This window comes from Labrus mixtus, chromosome 10 (assembly GCF_963584025.1).
Source record: "Labrus mixtus chromosome 10, fLabMix1.1, whole genome shotgun sequence".
NCBI classification, from domain to species: Eukaryota; Metazoa; Chordata; class Actinopteri; order Labriformes; family Labridae; genus Labrus; species Labrus mixtus.
Genome location: NC_083621.1, coordinates 26075123 through 26096307, shown reverse-complemented (window position 1 = coordinate 26096307; position 21185 = coordinate 26075123). Strand labels below are relative to the sequence as shown.

The following is a 21185-nucleotide window of genomic DNA, read 5'->3' as shown; positions in this document are numbered from 1 at the left end:
ACGTTCAACAGACTGGTTAAAAAAAACACGGATCAATTCAAACTGATGAATGAAATTGAAAGACTGTAACTGTTCAGGCTGAAATACTAACTGAAAAAAAAAATGAAAATTTAAAGCTAAATGTTTGTGTTCTGGCACTATGCTCATGGAAGTCAAAGTCTCTCTTGGTAAATACATTTAAAAGGAATGTTTATTCAAGCCACGTGTAAATGTATGTACAGGATTATTCACATGTAGACCTATGTTCATATCTATTCTTAGTTTTCATTTATGAGTAACAGCTTACTGTTGGGTGTTTTTCTATACATCACAGGAAGCAAAGAGGGAAACCTCTTGTTCAACTGGTCATTACTGCATGATGTCACTGAACTCCCTCTAGCACCCCAGTGACATCATACCAGAGTAAAATGGGCCCCACTGTGTCTAACAGCCATGGAGAGAGTCAAACATCGAACATCTGTTATCTTGAGAATCATGGCTGCTTTGAGTGGTCACATGGAGGGCAGCTATTGTCCAAGAAAGCTGAGAGATACCAGATGATTCCCATCATGCTACACAGAGAAGGTCACTATTCAACCTTTATTATTTGTGCAGTGCTTATGCTGTTATACATGGTTTCCACTTTGGATAAAGAATGTTACGCTCACCCTCACATGTGACGGTGTAGCTTCTATTTTTCTAAGAAAATATCACGAAACACTCTACTCCACACACACCACATGAGGTATCTATTTATGATTCCAAACATTTCACCTCCATCACTCCTCACTGGTCCTGTTACAAAGATGTTCCTGTGGCAGGAAATTACTCCAGAAACAACTTCTTACAGCTGCTTAAGGAATACATTTTCTGAAGTTGATCCACTTGCAAGCTTTAAGGAAGGAAGGACCACAATCCTGTGCAGCTGGTTGTTCTTAAGAATTTATATTTTAGTGGAGGTTTGAAGATTTCTTTTTCTACATAATGGTTATAAAAGTTATTTAGGTATATCCTTTGTTTGCTTTGAATGTAATAAAAGTTCTCTTAAGTGATACGTGTCTGAACGACATTTTAGAGAGAGTGATTTTATTTGAATGAAAAATGACATGAGGGGTGAAAACACTCAGAGGAAATGTCTCTGTATTATGGTTATGTAAAACTGACATATTCTTTTGAAGCCACATTTGTGTTTAGAATTGAAAGTGTTTATTTTTACCCTGAAGCATTTTAATACTATTTTGAATGTAATATACTATATAAGTGAATAAGGGTTTGTAATAACACTCTTATTGGTTCATCATGTAGCATCCAATCTCAGAACTCATTTGATACTGCTGACAACAATTAAGCCTGTTGAGGAAATGGCCAATTTTGTGGGGTTACCAGTTTTGTCTGACGATATCCCAATTACAGATATCCATGCCAGAACTCTCTTCTCTGTGTGATAGTCATTGTTTACAGTCCTGCGAGCGACTCCAGATGTCAAATTGGGTTCCTGGCTTACATTTCAGCCGATGTGCTCAGATTCTTCCGGTGTCCTCTCAGACAGTGTCCTGCTTGAAACCAAATTCTTCTGAAACTAAAAAAAAAAAACACTACTTGGACTATAAACAGCCCTAAACCAGAACTCCCCTGATACCAGACTATCATGCCTCATCTATAGATGCTGCATTCACATACAAATATTTGTATCGTAGAAATGATTCTGTATGTATATTATAAACTCAATGCAAAGCTATATGTCATCATCCATGTTAAAGTAACTGTGTACGAGAAGATGTGAGACGCCCTGTGCCTGTCTGTAGGAAGGAAACCTCCAAGCTATGGTTGTAAATACAATATTAAAGTATTAGTTTGTTTAAGCTTTATACATACTGTGGATGTTATTTAAGGTCGTTTCTGGTCTCTAATAATGTATTCTCATAATAACTGACAAAAGTCGAGGTTGGCGGCAGGGTGAAGTGTCGGTAACCTCACAGCAGGACAGGTTCTGTTTCAAATCTGCTGGCAGCGGGTCGCTTTATTATATCGATTTAAGTTGTCCGTGGTGGCTGTGTGCGTGGGTCCCCTTGCTCCAGCTCCCCCGCCCCAAAAGACATATTCATTAGGTTAATTGGTGCCTGTGGAGTGACTGTCCCCTCTGGGCCAATCACAGCCTGGATATGCTCCAGCCCGTGGTACACATTCCTATCGCAATAGTGTTACACTATTATTATTGCATTATAGGAGGTGTGGCAGTAATACCCCAAGATATGCAGCAATCCACCATCAAGAAGCAGAGGAGGTGTGATGCAGGAGGAGTGAGAGGCAGAATAGTTTAAATAGGCCACCTTGTTGTCAGAGTGTGATAATGATTGGTTGGCATTGGGGCGGTTCTCAGATTTTTTCATGAGGAAGAAAATGCACCAAATATATTGATGAAGGCTCCAGAATACACTGCTTTGTAGGTGAGCGAGGCTAAACATGAAAAAAAAAAAAAGAGATGTGTGCAAGAAAACTACACAGCGCACCTTTATGTAGCCTCCTCTGTGATTTTTAGAGTCTTCAGACTTTGCTTCAAGCGATCGAAAATTTTCTGAAAGTCTTGTGTATCAGTGTATGAGGTCCGTTGAACACTTAAAAATAAAAAACCTCGACTAATCCTTTAAAATCAGAGATGAGCTGTGGTATAAGACACTGGCACTGTTGACGGCGGTGAACATAAAAAGGTTGTGTTATTTACAAAGGTTGAATATGATGTCACCTGTCATTACTCTACCACTATTTAAGGTGACATTTGGTTAGCATCTCATTTCCTGGAAAGATCATCCAAGGAAAAACATGTCATATGACCTTTTTTTTTTTTCAGTGTTTTCCTGTTTGGGATGATTGCTTAAACTGCATTAGTTTCAGGGGGCCAGTTCCCAGAAGCCAGTTCACAGATAACTGCTGATCAACTATCAGGAAAGATCTTTTACAAACATCCATGTGACATGTTTTTTTTTCACCCAGTAAAAATGTTTCTTGGAAAAAAGCCAACCTGATAATGAGAGGCTACCTTACCTTCTCAGTTTGCTTCAGAGGTATTCGTGGATTTTGAGGTTTCCTGTTGATGTTAGAAGACATGAGCACTGCTGCAGAAAATGGTTTGGTACTCTTTTTTTTTTTCCCTTTGACGTCTCTCTCAGACCTCACAGAAGTGGCCTCAGTAGTTCATCACAGCAACGATCAGGTCAAATGCATGCTGCATTAAACTTAATATGAGGATTCCTCACATTAAGTTTGATGAAACTGACTTGTTTTATAACAACTTTTTACGACCCACTAACGAAAATGAAAGCACCACATTTATGGTTCTTTTGAATGCATGTCACTGCTGTCACTGGGTCAGATTCAACTGACTGAAAGAGCTTTTATCAACATTTATCTGGTAAAACTTCACAGTGAGCAGAACGTCAGAGAAAACAGAGCAGTAGATTTATCCTGGACAGGTACTGCAGGACAAGACACTTTGTCCACAGAGGATGAAAATAAAACATCTTCATGTTTGCTTCAGTAAACCTCAAAGCAGTTTAAATAAAACCCTCAGAACATTACATGCATTTGATCCATAAAGCAAAAATGCATGGATGACAGCTTTACAAAGAACATGAAAATAAAATCTAAAGAGATAAACCAGCTATTGGAGGGTTTGGAGGATTTAACCTTTGACCTGCTGAACCAAACGTAGACCTAAGTTCATATGTTTCAAATCAAACTTGTTTATGAGCAAGGGCCTTAACCACTCAATAACACAAACTCTGAGCTCTATGGCAGTGACAACTGCAACAGGAACACATCAATCATGATGGCGCAGTACTAAAGATTATTTTCTGGTTAATTTAATGACAGCGGGGCTTCAGTGTGTGTGTGCCACTATGAATAAATCATTCAGTGCACACAACATTCAAGTGGTGAGCTCACCCCTGATGTGTTTTTTTATTAGATAGAATAAATTCTCTCTTTCAGACGCTGACATGGTGGCTGGTTTGAAGTAATTAAGTTCACTTTGAAACATATTGTGGTGCAACGGACGTTCTTATTTTTCTGTGTTTCTCACTTTGCTCTGAGATTTACACATAACAGATTTCCAATTTCAAATATTGTTTTAAAAGGTTATTTACTTATTATTTATATAAAAAACATTTACTGATGTGGTGTTCTTGATTAGCTCCTGTTTCCCATAATAGCCACACGTGGTCTGTTAAATTAGAGTCATGGTAAGAGGCTGTTTTTGCCAACATTTTGTTCTGTACCAGCCGATGTGGCCCAAGCATAAACATGTGACTAGCAGAGAGACCAGTGACCTCAAATAACTTTGACCTCATTATTTACCCTTGGTTTCCCTCATCTTTCCTCTCCGTCTTCCTGCCACTTCATGAAATCCCTCTCGACACATTCCTCTGCTAATAAGGACTTTCTTCTTCCTTTACACCTCGAACATCGCCTCAAAGACAGATGAGAGCAATTTGGTCCTCCAGAGTCATCACTTTAGATTTGGACATCCTTGTTATGGTAATAATGCATGAGTGCTGTTCTCTGGAAGTCGTTTCATGAAATTAAAATAGGGAAGGAAATGAAAGTCTTGCTGGCCAAGTTTCATGTCTTAACTGTCTTTTATTACTCCTTCCAAAAACGTGGGAATAATCAGCATGGGGCTGATAAACATTTATCATGCACAACAATGAAACATCAATTTGACATCTTATAAAAAAAATGTACAAATACTCGGATTGGAATTCGATTGAACTATTTTAAGGAGAACTTTTCCTTCTCTAAGTAGTAGATATAAAAAAAAGAGGACAAATCCACATGACATCGTTAGTTTTTACAAAGTGTGTCTTGACAGCTTTATTGGCACACATATGTCATGCTCCTCATTCCATGGGTTGCTCCAGACCATCTTTGAATTCATTAACTCTTGCCTGGAACAAAATAAAAAAACATGTAGTAAGAAGTCGAGTTGTGAGTGTGTGGGGAGTGTTAAATCAGTGCTGGCTGATGTTTCTGTCAACGTAGTGCTTCTATAGTGAGCCAAGCAGAGGATCCAAGGTTCTTCCTGTATCCTGCATGAAAATAATATCCGTCCATGTGTGGAAATTATGTTTGCTTGCTTTTCATACTCGCGGGATATGAGACCCTGCAGCATGGAAGAAGTTGCAGACTGCTGACAGAGGAGAATCACAGATCACACTTCCTGCTCACTTCTCCAGCTTTCACTACTGCCAAGGATAAACTGGATGTTGGTCGTGAATCAAATGAAAATGTAAACGTGTGAATTGTCTGTAAACTGGAAAAATCTGGGTTTGAATGTGTTCCATCGTGTACCTTACACAAATCCTAACACTGAGACACTTTGTGACACATTGATGAGTGGCTCTATCACACCACCTTATTTTTGAATTATTGACTTCTTCACATTTTTAAATGGAAAAGATTAGATTAGATTAGATTAGATTAGTGGCTCTGTGGTAGAGTCAATCGTCTCTCAGCCAAAGGGTTGGGAGTTTGATTCCCAGCTCCTGCAACACATTTTACCCTAAGTTGCTCCTGCTGCTTTGTCTGCAGCGTATGAATGTGTGGGATTAATTACTTCTGATGGTCACTTTACACAGCAACCTCTACCATCAGTGTGTGAATGTGTAGGTGTGACCTGCGGTGTAAAAGCACTTTGAATAGTCAGAGGACTAGACAAGCACTAAAGAAGCTCAAGTCCATTTACAACCTTAACTGTATCAGTTTAGAAAAAGGTTGTTTTTCCTACTAATACCTCATATTTGATCGATGTAATTAGGACTTGCTCTATGCCTGTGCAAATCACCACATACTTCTACATCTATTCAACCAGAGCTGTTGAAGTCCAGACCTTTAGGCCAGAGATTAAAGGGTTTTAGTTTCCTGTGTCCCTGTTGTCCTTCAATGTCACCAAAACATCTCAACAAGTGTCAAAGAATGCCAACTGCTTCATCACAAAACATACTGAAGTATTTTCATGATATTAAAATCAATTAAAACACAGTTGATCATCATTTCTGACAAATAGCACTTTCATTTAGTTTGTAGCTGGAGAGTCCACACACATATTTAAACAGCCAAAAAAGCAGCACACGTGACAATGAATAAAGTTCCAGGTGTCCTTGAAGTAGCTTTTTATCTGGGCAAGAGCAGCGTACAAAACAACGGATGCGTTTCAACAGTAGGCCTTCATCTGTGTACGCTAGGACATTTAGTGTGCTGACTTATTTGTCTCTGTCCACACACATATTTACAAACGGCCATATTGACTCCATGAAATATAACACCACAGAAAGCTAATGGAATAATACAACAAAAATCATTTTTGAACTAATTTACAGAAGACTTTTTGTATTTTAATTGAATGATCATGCTTGCTCATAGTGGAATCTTATGTTTATCTTAAATCGTGGCATGGGGTAGCTTTATAGTAAAATATACTGTTATAAATGTCGAGTTCTTTGCAAGTGGCAGGTGGTTTTTAAGAGATGATGTGGTCACTATATTACATTTATAATAAACTGAATGAACAGCTAAGCCTTAAAATCAATACTTAATGACTACTGAACATTGTTTCCTGATGAGAAGCTGTAAAAAAAAAAAAAAAAAGGGCCCCAAACAGACCTAGAGGCTTACCTGAAAGGTGTTGAGAACATGTTGACAAACATCATTGAGCTCATTCAGACCCCTCCGCAGCGGCTCTGTGGCAGGAAGTCCCCCTGAAACAGACAAAAGGTGCACCTGAAATGTTACTGGGACATATTGAGTTGTCGTCCTGCTCCAGAAGCAGCTGTGTTGGCCCTGTACAGTTGAATTGAACACTTATAATGTTGTATTTACTGATGATGGCAGCAGCCATGTTGAGGGCTCTCAGAGTAACAACAGAGCAAGCAACAGCAAGATGATGTTCAGGTTTCTCAAATTGTTTTCTAATATTTCTAATCATAACAGATTCATTTCCTCTCACTCACTTATCAAAAAGCCTGTGAAAAGTACCGTATGACCTAAATTTAAACGTACAATATGTAGACCTTTGTTAGAATGTTTGCATAAAATATCTAAATTAATTAAAAAATGGACTAAACCCACGTTATGAATATTTTTTTGTTGAGTATTTACATTTACATATTTACATACAACTTTTCCAACAGTTATCAAAGCCAGAGAAATCAAAAATGTTATAGTTATTATGGGACGTGTCTTGTTGCGGCGGCTGCCATGATAGAGCCGAAATGTTTATCGTTGCCGTGGAAACACCAAATGTTATGTCAAAGACCACTGCATAAGGAAGAGGGAGCTGCTTCTGAAAGCTGCTGTACTGTTACTGTATGTGCTGCTGTGATAAAAACGTCATGTAAATTATACTTGGATACATTGTCAGTAAACATATTCTCTCCCTCAGGTCGGTTTCGCCCTGCGTCTTCACTGCGGTCAACGCAGAGTTTGATTTGATTGGGGGGTGTGTGGGGGGGATAGCAGAGAGAACTCCCATGAATCCCCGCCAGTTAAATCTGATTTGAGTGTAAACAATGGTCGACAATTTGCTTTGCTAAAAGGAACCTGGGTCAAAACAAGCACTCATCGCTCAGAGAGTCTTTTTTTTCCATCTTCACTTAACCCTACTTTAAGTTTCTCATTACAAACTGCATACTTAGTATCTTTTTCAGAAGAGAGCACTGAATCTAAACACGACTATGTTTGACCAGCTTTTTATTACCATCTAGTTGATTAATCAAATAATGTAATACAAATAATATGAAGTAAGAGCACTGTCAATATCAGTCTTGTTCTTCCTCTCCCTACAGAAATGGATTTTCACTGTTGTCATGGAGGAAAATATAAACTACAAAGAAACATATATAACAGATTATCTGAAAACACAGAGGAGAGCAGGGTTTTTCCTTAAGCCTCAAAGGTAATTGTTGTTTCTTGATGTCCCACAAGCATCCCAATCCTTAGTTTGAACAACAAAAAAAAACTATCTGTTATCTCAGTCTTTCATGTGATGAAGCTGATGTTTTTAGGGCAATTTGACCAGAGCTGATGACAGATGTTTCTGTTCCACCAGCTCTTCTTGTTTGGTTGAGTGGTCAAATTGAACGCACCAGACTCCAATCAGCATGTTTCCTCTGTTTTATAACCACTAAATGTTGACTCTCTAGATGTCCACTGCATGAACGCACGGATAAACTGACCTGGAATGCAAGAAGAGAGAGGAAAAAAAGATGCTGGGAGTTACAGGGTGTCTCTCACCTCGTGTCTGAATGCGAAAGTTGATCTTGCTCTCAGAGGGATGAGTGATGGTGTAGCCACAGAAATCCACATCCACACTGATGGAAAACAGAGAGATGATAGCAACAATGGAGATTATCATCAATGTTTTGCTTCAAATGGGTGGAGCTGTTTCAGTGTTATTACAATCTTTCCAATATCAACTGATCCCAGTAGACCATAACAGACTAGGAAGAAAAACAATGAGCAGATAATTATCTTAGGATTTGATTATTAAAATAGTCAGAAGGGTATCAAAGAAATGGAAGAGAAATTGAGATTTAAAAAGTCTACTTCAGCTGAAGTTAGAGAACAAAACGTGAAACTGACGTCTTCATAATCATATATCTGAGGGAGTTGCCCAGTGTATGGTCTTCATCATGCAGCACAAATGTCACACAGCCTTCATCAGCACCATCGGCCTGGACCTGAAACACAAAACAATCACTTATTATTACACCACACATCAAATCCCACTCTATAGAGACCTTCCCTCATTCCTTCAGGATACATGAGTGAGGGGGGAGACTGATTTTTAATGCATGCAATACTTATTATCTCACTATATGGCAAGCATCAGTTCTATTTATATATTGATGCATTTATTTAATTATTTATACATTCTTGTATGCATTTCTCCCAACATTTATTTATTTATTTACACTTTAGTCATTTTCTGTCCCTCATACAGTTCAATATATTGAGCAGCACTGGGGTCTGTTTGAGTACTGCTGCCCCCCTGTGGGAAAACCCGTCAGCTATTCAACGAAGTAGGTAAGGTAAGTAACGTTTCAGAAGCCGTAAACCATAGCTTTACATAAAAAGACACATTTTATACGTTTATAGATGAGACTTCAATAAAGACTTCAGCTTTAAAGGTAGATACGATTTCACGTGGTTGTGTTTTGCTAGCTTCAGTAGCCATGTTGCCCACGTAAGGAGTTAAGAGACGGTCAAAAAGGTTTCCAGCTGAACAGGTTCCTTACAAACATACTTTTTTTTCATAGCGTAACTATAAAGATTTATACCGACTGGGAAAAGTCTAAGACATTTTAATACTAACCATTTCCAGCACTGGCTTCTTTTCGCCTTCACCGGCCATGCTTCACATTCTGATTGTAGTTCAGTGGAGTCGTGGGGTAGTGTTTCCTCGTCGCTGTCTGACAGGCGATCAGCCCACTGCTGCTGCTCACGATCCTTGTGTGGTTGTAAAATAACACACACAGGCAGGGTGTGTGGTCTGTCAGTAAATATTTCTACATAAATATTGTCCATACTTTTGTTTGAAAGTTAAAAGTTGAAAGTTAAAATCATTTTTGCCCAATATCTAAAAATTGATAGCCTAGTCTCAGGAACATGCCATTGCTTGACTTTTGTTTGTACTTGACAGCTGCTGGTCCACTCCAGAGACTTCCAAATATTGAGCAGCTGACACACTTAAGTTACTCTAAAACAAAAAAAAAAACTTTTGGTCATCTACTGAATCATAACAATGGCAGTTAAGTTGCCTTTAAGAAACTCGCAAGGGCTGAATTAACCCACTTTAATATGAGCGGCCTCCATACGGTGACGTAGGAAAACATGTGACGATAACAGTGACATACAGGAAATGAAAAAACCTAGTTCTATAAAATGATTCTACATTAGGATACGTATGCTACGCACATAGACTGTAAATATTACGGCTAAAATAATTAAATATTTATATTAATAATTAAATAATTAATTAAATATTAGGCTACGCAACGTAGAGACAACTACATTACCTAGCAGGAGAGTGACGTATTTCCGGTTTGGAGGTTTGCACAGCAGAAGTCAGTCGAAAAGGATTAGCTAGCTTGCTAGCAGAGGGAATCTCTTTAGATGTTGGAATTTGTGCCAAATGAGCTCATTTGAACAGCGCTGACACATTGAGGTATTTGGATTGGTGTTCAATATTGCTGCTGAATGTGTGACCTTTGTTGCTAGAGACGATAAACAGTTGTCGTTACAGCTACCTTCATACCGTTGTTATGAATATTGTTAACAACATTATTAGCCAACCTAGCGGGTCTGTCGTTTTACTGCTACCGTTAATCTGGCTTTCGTTTTCATGTCTTGTGACAGCTGAAGCATGAAGCTAACTCAGTTATAGGTCAAGGGCTGCTATTCATTCTCCAATAACTTGTTAAACAAATTCACAGTTATCATCTCGTTTAACAAGTTGTTTCCCCTGAATCATGATCTGTTCCTCAGTGCTGTTTGTCTTCAGCTCTGTCACTGAAACATCTTTTACTCGTCTTGTGTTGTCAGAGAGTAAAAAAACTGCTGTTGCTATGGCAATTCTGTTTGCTGTTGTGGCTCGTGGAACCACCATCCTGGCAAAGCATGCATGGTGTGGTGGCAACTTCCTGGAAGTGACCGAGCAGATCTTAGCCAAAATCCCATCAGAAAATAACAAACTGACCTACAGCCATGGAAGGTAAGACTTGCACACTACAACACACTTTGGTCTAAGTATAACGCATAAAAAGAAGTGGAGTCCTATTTGAAATACATCTGATCTGATGGAGATGTAGAGTCAGACCTAGAGTCAGTATTTCCCTTTTTTGTCAACTACATGTCTTGTCATTCCAACCTTGACTTGAAAATCACAACTTTATCAGCATAAGAGAATTTCAGTGTAATGTGGGGGAAAACAGTTGAAGTAATGAACTCCTATTATTTCCAAATGTATATTGCTCGGGCCTTTTTATGCACTTTTAGAAACTTTTCAACACTTGTGAACCAGAAAAACAGCTGTCTACGCTGACTAGTTTTTAAACCTTCATTTAATATGGTAATAGAATTTACAGAAAAGTAAACATATGCTGTAATTATCACAGTGTGTAATACACTTTGTTAATCGGTGAAATTGAAAATGTCCTTAGTTTGTTAAGACTATAACAGATATCTTAGTTCTAGCACACATTGTAAACTGTATTTGACTAAAATCACAAGCTGAGACTGTAACCTGAAACCATAAAGTTGTATCACATGCCACAGAGGCACAAGACAATGTCTTCTTGTTTTAAAATCTTGGCAGTTCAGAGTGGGAAATATCAGTATCATGTAGAGTTACAGCCCATTTTTAACCTGTACTTACTGCTTCTCTGGACATTCAGTGCTCTATCAAACTGATTGCTTTTTTTGTTCACACTTTTCATTTTCTTTTTCAGCTATCTCTTTCATTACATCTGCCATGACAGAATCATATATCTGTGTATCACTGACGATGTAAGTATAAAGATAGCTCTGTTTTTTCTGTTGTTGGTGTTAGTGGGATGTTGAGTGATGGATGTTTTAAACTTTGCCTTGAAGGACTTTGAGAGGTCTCGTGCATTCAGCTTCCTCAGTGAAGTCAAGAAGCGTTTCCAGACGACGTACGGGTCGCGAGCACAAACAGCCCTGCCTTACGCCATGAACAGTGAGTTCTCCTCAACACTGGCAGCTCAGATGGTGAGTATGATAAGACTCTGAGCAACATCATGGCACTGTGACTTTCTTTAACTTAAAACTAAGGGCCATGACAAATTATAACACACACAGCTTTAATAATCACAACATGTAATTCAATCTTTTTTTCATTTCTGTCTTTTCCTGAACTTTCTCTGATTTTGTTTCTTTTATAGAAACACCACTCAGACCCAAGGGGATCAGACCGTGTCACTGAGACTCAGATGCAAGTGGATGACCTGAAGGGCATTATGGTCCGCAACATAGGTGAGCTTTTTGTGACTTTACTTTAGGCACAGTGATACTTCATTTAAGAACCTCTTTCTGCTATAGATCTTTTTGATTTAGAGCCCCTGAGATAGGGGAGCAATTCTATTTCCAGTTGATTTAAGCATGAGTGCCTGTGGCTCAGAGGTTGAGTCAGCTGTCTCTCAGTTGTAAGGTAGGGGGTTCGATCCCCATCTCCTGCAGGGGTATGTTGAAGTGCTCTTGGGCAAGACACTGAAATCTTTAGTGCTCCCGTTGCTACACCTACCAGCTACACCTGTCGGGCAGTTTGGGTACTTTACATAGCAGCCTCTGCCATCAGTGTGTAAATGTGGTTGAACGTGTCATATAGTGTGAAAGCCCTTTAAATAGTCAGAAAACTACACAAGTCTCCAAGTCCATTTACCAATCAAAAATGTAGTTGAATTAAATAATCCAGAGTCCTGTGGATCCATCAGCTCCATATTCAGTTTGCTGTGCCTGGGATTTGTTGGCTATTTGACTCCAAGCAAATGTTCTGGCCAGAAAATGTATTCTATGTTTCAATGAGGATAACTGTCTCCAATACCAAGTAGGAATCTTAGATATGACCTTTTGTGCCTCAGAAGTGATCTCTGGCTCTCTTTGTGTCTTCTGACAGACTTGGTTGCTCAGAGAGGAGAGAAGCTGGAGTTACTGATTGACAAGACAGAAAATCTGGTTGATTCTGTGAGTTGTATCATTCATTCATCCAACTTGTTTTTCTGATGCATTAGATTTGTCTACATGTTCACATTCGACAGTAATCTAGCAAACTTATTCACATGATGTAACTTTCTCTCCCTTTGCCCATGTAGTCGGTCACATTTAAGACCACAAGTCGTAACCTGGCTCGAGCCATGTGCATGAAGAACCTCAAGTTGACCTGTCTCATTGTGCTGGTGTGCCTGGTGAGTACGGACAAAAATGGTAATTGGTCAAATGTTAGTAAGTAGAGGAAAATAATGTAATGGTTCTTTAGCTGGTTTGGTTGTTCCTCTGACTGTGTAATGATAAAATACCATTTGTTGGACAGAGTCCTTTTTCTGTTTACATAAAAAAATCACCTGGCTACTAGTTTTGATTTTCAGCTATGAAGATGACCAGCAGTCCTGTAAACTCTAGCAGTTTACTTCACATGTTATCTCACTGAAAACGCATTGCTGCATTGATTTTTTCCTGAAGAGCCTCTTCAGAATTGTAGACATTGACTATATGAATTCCTTCTGTGTTGCAGCTGTGTGACTCACTGTGATGAATGAAAAAGTGTTACAGGATGTCAACTTTGTGTCTTTTATTTTTTCAGGTGGTCCTTTACATTATCGTCTCTGCTGCCTGTGGGGGCCTCAGCTGGCCCTCGTGTGTCAAATAATGAGAGCAGAGTTGGAATAAAAAAAGAGATATAAAGGATCAAAGGAAGAGGGGGAGAAGCACATGTATAAATATGCCTGCCAATGGATCCAAAAGGAAACGCAACTATTCTTCTTTTTGTTCTCCAGCTTCTACATCCTCAGAAGACACATGCTGCTCCTCCTCCTGCTGCCTCCTTCCTTAGCCCCTTCTTTGATAGTGTGCACATTGACTTGACTTCTGGAAAAGGGAGCGCCACCTCATACCCACTCTTATGGACAGCAGCCATGTGGCCTACAAAAATGACGTGGAAGAATAATCTTGTCTAGTCTGGTATATTCATCCTGTCTCATGCACTCAGTGGCCTGATGTATCAATGTGTGATACCCTGCCATGCACCTATCTATGTCATTGATCTGTTAAGAGACTGATACCTGAAATTTACCAGAAAAGAAAGAAAGAATTGGTTTGTTATTGTTATACTTTTCCTGTAAACATGTGGGACCTGAACTGTAGGTAGCATGGAAAGTGTGTTGCAGATTCATCAAGAAGGACTTTACATCACGGGTTCTCTTTCTGTTATTTAACAAACTAATGTTTGACCACGCTGATACACTATACTGTGTGTGTTGATGCTGTCTCAATCATCACCTAGCACAAAAGTGTACTCAAAAAGTAGATGTTGTAAAATACCAGATATGATCATACAAATAAACATTGTAAATCTGATTGATATTACTGATTCAAAACATCTAACAGTTCTTTAAATGAAGCCCAATTATTAAGAATTTCTCTTTCTCGCCTGTTGACTTTTGGGGGGGTATTCTTTCACCATTTTCCTCTTCTGCGATGTTAAGTGTGCCCAATATGTTCTTTCTGTTAACACAATGCACTTTTTACAATGTACATATTTGCTTCCCTGCATCATATGACTTAACATCGTGTAATTATTTAATTACTGTACATTAAAATTTGAAATAATAAAAACTGATGGCATCCAATGGTTGGTCCTACAAATGCATAGCATTTTATTTTTATTTTGGGTTTTAATATTTTCCTCCTTTCATGGATTTAAGAAGAACTGATGAAGGCATTACATACACTTTCATTGACTGATTACTAAATGTTCATATCAGAGATGAGATGATAAATCATCTGATGATGATAAATCATCTCATCGGGTCAAAGTTCATGCAAAGACTTGCAATATTATCTGGATGTTGTTTTGACAGACATCCGACCGTATGTGAAGGTTGTTGTTGTTTTTTTCAGGTCATGCTGAAAAAGGAAATGGCCAGGTGAAACTAATTGCTCATTAGGACCTCAGCCTCGTGCTTCTGCCGGGGCTCGCGACCATGACAGGTACAAGCCGTTAATCCAGACTGTTGATTTTTTAATGCTCATCATTAACTGTGCTTCTTATAAACTCCTTTCAATGTCTGCGCTGGTGCCGGACACATGGTAAGTGTGGCTGTATGTTTTCTCTCATATAAGTGATGTACCACTCAGTGACGTGTTTACGTGCAGCTTTACGTAACAAAACATTCTGGCTCATCTGTTCCCAACTAAATGAACGTTTGCCTGATAGCTAGTTAAAGTTAGCTAAACTTGTTAATAGTGTTTGTTTTGTCCGTTTCCCCCGCTGTGTGTGTCGTTATTTTGTTTCAACCTTTATATAAATATTAATGTTTGCTACCAAACCCTTGGAGGTTAATTGTAATTAATTCGCGATGTTTTGTAACTTTGAAAATGTCAACACAAGCTTGCATCGCGATAATTCAACTTAATTCCATGTTATCTTATTGTTTTAATCTATCCCTTCAAGTGGTCCAGAGGTCTGCGTCTTAAGTCATTTAGCTGCACACTATGTTTACTGCTGATCTAATTATAGACGTAACTGGCTAGAGGAGGCTGCACACTGGGATAATCTACCTATCAGGTGCAGGAAACCTGCCTGGTGTTTTCATCAGAAACTATTTGACTAATGACTTTATGTGTTAGTGGAGCCAGGAGAAAAGAGGAAATCCACATCCACCAGCATCCATCCATGTTATATTGGCGTTAAGACACACTTTACTATGCAAGTTTGGTTTTTGTGTTGTTGTTGTTGTTGTTTTCTGCCCCCCACAACCCTCTGGAAATGCCTCACAAATGATGTGCAGGCTACTTGACTATAATTTTGTAGTTATAGGCCTACAGCTCCGGACACATCTGACATTCAGTCTCTTTGTTTTTCACTATATGGCTTTTGCCCTTTTTGTTTCATCAAACAGACTGATATTCTGTCTGTTGAAAGACAGGATGCTATTATTCTTCCTAGGCCGTTTGCCGTGAATTTTTCCCCTGTGCTTTACAGAGGACCGCCTTGTCCCTGCGGTATGCCGAGTGGGATCCCCCAAGCTTGACCTGCTGCCCTGCTGGAGCTCTGTGCCAGCCCAGGCCTTTTGATTGCTTCTCAGAATGGCTCATTAGATGACACTGATATGTCCTACCACCAATGGAAAGGCCATTTGAAGCTTTCTGCACTGTGCCCATAAGAAATAGACATATTGTTCAGTTTAAACCACTTTCAGTTTTAACTGTTTGACTCAATGTGAAGCCTGTAACATGGACTTTTTTGTCTCTACTGAAAAACAGAGTAATTAATGACGCCTTATCAAACAGAACTGTTGATAATAATTGTTTATGCTTTTAGAGTGTAAACTTTTTAGGCTGCACTATGCATCCCTGTGGTTTCACTTCTGGTCTGTAGAGACGTCAAGCTTCCTTTTTAAAATTCTGTTGAAAATTGACATTTTGTCTTTGTCTTTTGTTTACATTGATACTTGAAGACCAAGGTTTATGTGCTGTGACTGCAGAACTATATCCGGTAAATACGATTTTGCTTGTTTCAGGACTAATACTTCTGGGAATATAAGCCTGCTCTATACCATGATTTACATCTTGTCTGTAGTTAAGATTAGACTGTAGTTCCCAGGGTCAGGGGCCTTGTATAGATTAAGCAGAAATAGCATGTGACTTAAGGGTCTTAGACTCAGGTGTCACACCACTGCTGCAGAGTCAGGATCAGGTGTCATCTTTTTGTTTGCTTTCTGTGTTCAATATCAAACAGTGACACTGACTGTAGTACGTTGGAGAAGTCATAAGCAGCATTAAAACGCATTTTGCAATCTAGGAGTAATCTCCTGCACCTATATAGGCCTCCTGCCATTCTACTCCACTGTTCACTTATCCTTTCCTAAAAAGCCGCCTGATCCATTCCCTCATAAAAGAAGGACTTTGGCTGCTTAGCAACAGTGAATGCCAACTCAGCCTGGCAGGCCATAGCCACTCCTCCTGCACAGGGATCGGCATGAATAGGGTGACATGTTACTTTCTTCCTCACTCGTTCCCTCTGTAAACTTTGCAGTGGAGCTCCAGACTTGTTAAAGGTTAAACTGGACCTTGATGCCTGCACTGGGGAGTGTACAGCCAACACACTGATGGTGTCTGGCACAATTGTCTGATTGGGAAAAAACGCTGATCCACTGCTGCAGTCAGCTTGCTGGACTTGGTCACGTTACCCCTTGGAGTAGAGAGTGCAGGCTGCACAGAGAGCACCATCATTCAGGCTGTGATGGTACTGATCCAGGTTGACTCTGAACTCTAGGGGGGAGGTGTGGTTGGACAATTGCAGTGACTGGTTGAAGAATGCTTGCACACCTCTGCCTGCCTAGTAGGCTGGATTTAGCTATGGAAGGAAAGCAGTAATGGGATTGTCTTTGAGGGGGTAAAGGAGCCGGCTGAACATGCAAAAACAGACTGATCTCTGACTTGATAAACAGTGGGAAACAACTGAATGTGGGGGCATTTTCTTCCTAACCTCAGCCTGTAATGGAGTACTTGCATCTGTTTGTTCAGATTATACCTGATTGTTTTTTTTCAATTGAAAGGTAAGTGTTGATTATTTTTGTAAACAAATGTTTTGCTGCATCTTGCTTTTTAAATGGTGTAGTTTTGTGGCTTGATTTACTTGGTTTTGTTTTTACCAAATGTCAGGTCATGTCAGGTGCGTGAAGTTGTACTTTAACATAATTCCCCTAAACATCTTTTCACATTTATTTATCATGCAATATTACTTTACTGAGTGTGTTTTGTGTGGAAAGTACTGTAGTGGCATTGGCAGGGTACTTTACTCTTAGGGTCAATGTGCACTGGAGTTGACTAAGGCAGGTTATTTAATTTGACCACACAGGCTGTATTGCACAATAAGGTGTGTTCTTCCTGTTGCTGTTAAATAAACGTATTCATTTAGATTTGTCCTTTTTGCTGTGTTGATAAGAGCAGAACTACTCAAATACTTCTTATCAGCAGTTGTGTTGTGCGTAAGGCCTGCTTTAAACTTTACAAATCAATTATGGTGGGACATTTAGATTATTAAATTGACAGTTTTAAAACATTTTAAAGACTAATTTTACATGTAGTATTTCTAATGTCCAGTGCTTTCACAAACAAGATAGCTCTGAACTCAGTTATTTTTTAACACACCTCTATATTTCCTGCATTGTATCTTCTATGTGTGTGTGTGTGTGTGGGGGGGGATACTGATCCTGTCTTCCTCAATAGCCTCTGTCTCTTTAAACTTGACAAATATGCAGGAGGCTGTATACAATAGCTTCAACATTCAAGATATATTGGAGTAATTACAGCAGCACAATGTACATTTGTTACTTCAGAATCTTTCATTGAATATTCATTATCCTCCTGAAGTGTTTAATTATTTTTGTTAGGTCAGCGTACTGGAAGATTTCATGTAGTTGGTGACTCGATGTCTTACTTTTCGGATCGTTTCTGTTGGTGACCTGATATGTTACAATGGCGCTTTTGTTGTAGTTAGTGGCTGACAAGTTTAGCAGTCCAGTCAGCTTAACTAAATAGAACACAACAAAGTCAGGACTGCCCTACACTTCTCATTGCCAAACACATTGTCGGCACTTTTCTGCATTTAAACGTTGCTTATTACGCTGAGTCCTTCCTCACGTTTTTATTTATCCTTGAGAAGAGACAGCTGTTAAAGTATTTATTACCTCCTCTCACCTGGAATGTAGGAAAATGTAGCCTGCTTTGTTGGTGCCTTGAAATTCTGTGTTGTTTCCTGGAAATTAAATCTGATATTCAGTAATGAAATTATATCTTGTGGAACACAACCAGGATAATATTTGAACAGACCTACTCTAACAAAGAATGATCCTGATGACTTTGCATTTTTCACTGAACAAAGTCATAAATAAGTCATGAGTATCCAGCTAATGGGACTACTACAATGGCCAATAAATACAAAGACTTAGTATTTACCCCTGAGCACAACACTGGCTCAGTTTGTGATGTTATTTACCACCTTTAGAAATGACATAGTTGTTGCTATTGATTTTTTTCCCCTGTTTCATAAAGTTGAAAATTTGACTCTCTCATCCTCTTTACAGGTGTACATGCTCGATAAACGAACTGGATGCTAACTGAATGAAATGCAACTACCCCAAATACCACAAGATCTCCAAAATGTCCAATAAGACCTTCAACATGTTGACTGACCAAGTTGATTGCACAATTCCTTTGCCCCACAGGGACCTGCTTGTGGGCCTCTCCCCTGTGAGTCATTATAGCAGCTTGTCACTGTCCCTGTCACCCGACTCTTACAGTAGTAATCCTAACTTTAGTGACAGAGAGGCCGATAGCTTGCCTGACATCCACATGCTGGAGTATTCCCTCAGTGAGGGTCCCACTATGGATGACCCCTATGACATCACCGTACCACAGGTTAATTCATTCTGTGATGGAAGTACAAACTTGAACCAAACTTTTATTGCCACACCTGACAATGGCAGTGTAAGTTTTTTGAATGACAACATGAGTGTAACGCGTAAACTCAAGTACCAGACTTTTACCAATGACACATTGGATGGAAGTGACAGTGCAGGGATGTCTCCAGACTCTGTTGGCAGAGAAAGCCAACCGGGTTCATGTGAGAACTCCCGCAGAGGATCCATCGAGAATGACTGTTGCTCCCTCAGTTCTGGGGAAATGGTGATGCGGAATAACAGTTTTTGTCTAGAGGACCAGTCTGTTTTGGTAGTCTCTTCCCTGGATGAGTCATCGATTTCTGAAGTTGCTGGCTGTTCAACTTTACCTACTTATTCTAATCTGCTGTCCACCACTCTACCGGATGTCTGCGAAGAATCCACAGAAAGAGTTATAAAGGTTGATACAGGCCACTCAAGTCTTGGCAAGACCTTCAATGTGTTGGTAGAGCTTTCTTCTGAGGAAAATGATATTTCATCATCTAGCTCGTCTATAGCTCTGCCGGGTGAGAACGAAGGAGGGGTTTTTATGACCTTTGTTTGTGAAACATCTCCTTCAGATTATGAAAAAGTGGCTGAATTTCCAGGTGCAGAAGAAGAGATGCTTCTTTTCCCAGGAGAGCTAACACCTGGACAAAGCAACGCTTTTTTGTCTACTCTCTCAGCAATGCAAGACATTGACAAAGATATTCATACTTCCACTCCAGTACAAACCATAGGGAACAACATACTCAGCCTTCCCTCATTTTCTCCCTGCACTGGAAGAGCAATCACCCCAGGTATCCTACCTGTGAAACACCAGCAAATCTCTGGAACTCCTAAACAACCTTCAATTGCACGTCTGCATTTAGTCACCAAATTCAAGAAGGGGGAAATCAAGAAGTTCCCTAAATCAGACTTCAGCAAAGTAAAATCTAAAGTTCTGACAAGAAATGTGCATCAGATGCCAGTAGAAGGCAATGCTTCACAGCAACAACAATCTCAAGCAAATGTGAAAAACAAGCCCACTGAATCACACAGAGGTGCTGCTACAAGGGTAAGTCCATCCAAGGAGAGGGGTAGAGCTGCCGTTGTTTCTACCATTGCCAAATTTGCCAACACACCGACACAAGTGAATTCAGAGGCTGCTAATTTGGGAGCGACAGTAATGCAGTTATCTAGGCATTGTGCAGTGGATGAACAGAGTAATAGTATAGCATCATCACCTTGCCAGCTCTCATCTGCAAACACTCAGGATTTAGATGTCAAATGCAGTAATTCCTTCTCTAAAAGTGAACATGCAGCCTCTAGCCAATTGGCAGACACAGCAGCAGAGCATGCTGGCAACGAGACCTTCTGCTTGTCACCCTTGGAAAAAACCCCAGATAGAAGGGGCCAACCAGTTCGCAAACCAACTCCAAAGAAAGGCATCTCAAACAAAATTGAGGTCAGATCAGGCTCAGCATTAGGTCAGGACAATCTTTCTACCCTCAAGTCCCGGCCACGTTTATCATCAGCGTCTTTGCCGACCAGGGAAAAAAGAACAACCATTAGATTCTCTACAAGCCTAACGATTCACAAAGTTGACAACCACCTGGGTAAAACCAAACCAAGGAACCTGAACTGCACTTCTCAGAATAAACAAGTGGTACAGGCTGAGTCTACAAACAGTCCTGCTGAAAACTCAAAAAGAGACGTTAAGAAGATCAGCCTGGTGGTGAGTATGTACTTATAACTTCAGCATCAATTAAATGACAATGATCTAGTAGTATATAATTCAAATTTTGCAGGAGGTTGGGTAAGGCCTTTGCAAAAATGTTTTTGTGTTGTTAACCTTCCAATTGTATGGAGCTGAATGATTGAGTAATTTCTCTTCTTGCAGGTGGAGACTAGAAAATCAGCAGGAGCATTATTGGATGATAGTAAAGGCAGATTTCGAGGAGGCCCCTCTCCTAGACAACCAAGAGGAGCACCGCC

At 39.6% G+C, this 21185-nt stretch overlaps 3 protein-coding genes across 3 annotated transcripts; 2 read left to right on the top strand and 1 right to left on the bottom strand.

Annotated features, from left to right (window-relative positions):
• Positions 1-4594: 4594 nt before the first annotated feature.
• On the bottom strand, positions 4595-9473 carry polr1d (RNA polymerase I and III subunit D). The gene is made up of 5 exons (XM_061048894.1): positions 9347-9473; positions 8614-8711; positions 8266-8342; positions 6649-6731; positions 4595-4922 (listed from the first exon to the last, which is right to left on the bottom strand). Exons 1-5 carry the CDS (start codon positions 9383-9385, stop codon positions 4875-4877), a joined length of 345 nt encoding a protein of 114 aa, XP_060904877.1. The 5' UTR covers positions 9386-9473; the 3' UTR covers positions 4595-4874.
• A 557-nt stretch (positions 9474-10030) lies between these two features.
• On the top strand, positions 10031-14393 carry sybl1 (synaptobrevin-like 1). Its single transcript, XM_061048892.1, has 8 exons — positions 10031-10210; positions 10580-10744; positions 11481-11538; positions 11623-11760; positions 11934-12024; positions 12665-12732; positions 12861-12953; positions 13349-14393. Exons 2-8 carry the CDS (start codon positions 10599-10601, stop codon positions 13412-13414), a joined length of 660 nt encoding a protein of 219 aa, XP_060904875.1. The 5' UTR covers positions 10031-10210; positions 10580-10598; the 3' UTR covers positions 13415-14393.
• Positions 14394-18492: 4099 nt separating this feature from the next.
• On the top strand, positions 18493-21078 carry LOC132982405 (uncharacterized). The gene has a single exon (XM_061048887.1). The coding sequence runs from the start codon at positions 18892-18894 to the stop codon at positions 20941-20943; it is 2052 nt and encodes a 683-aa protein (XP_060904870.1). The 5' UTR covers positions 18493-18891; the 3' UTR covers positions 20944-21078.
• Positions 21079-21185: the final 107 nt, after the last annotated feature.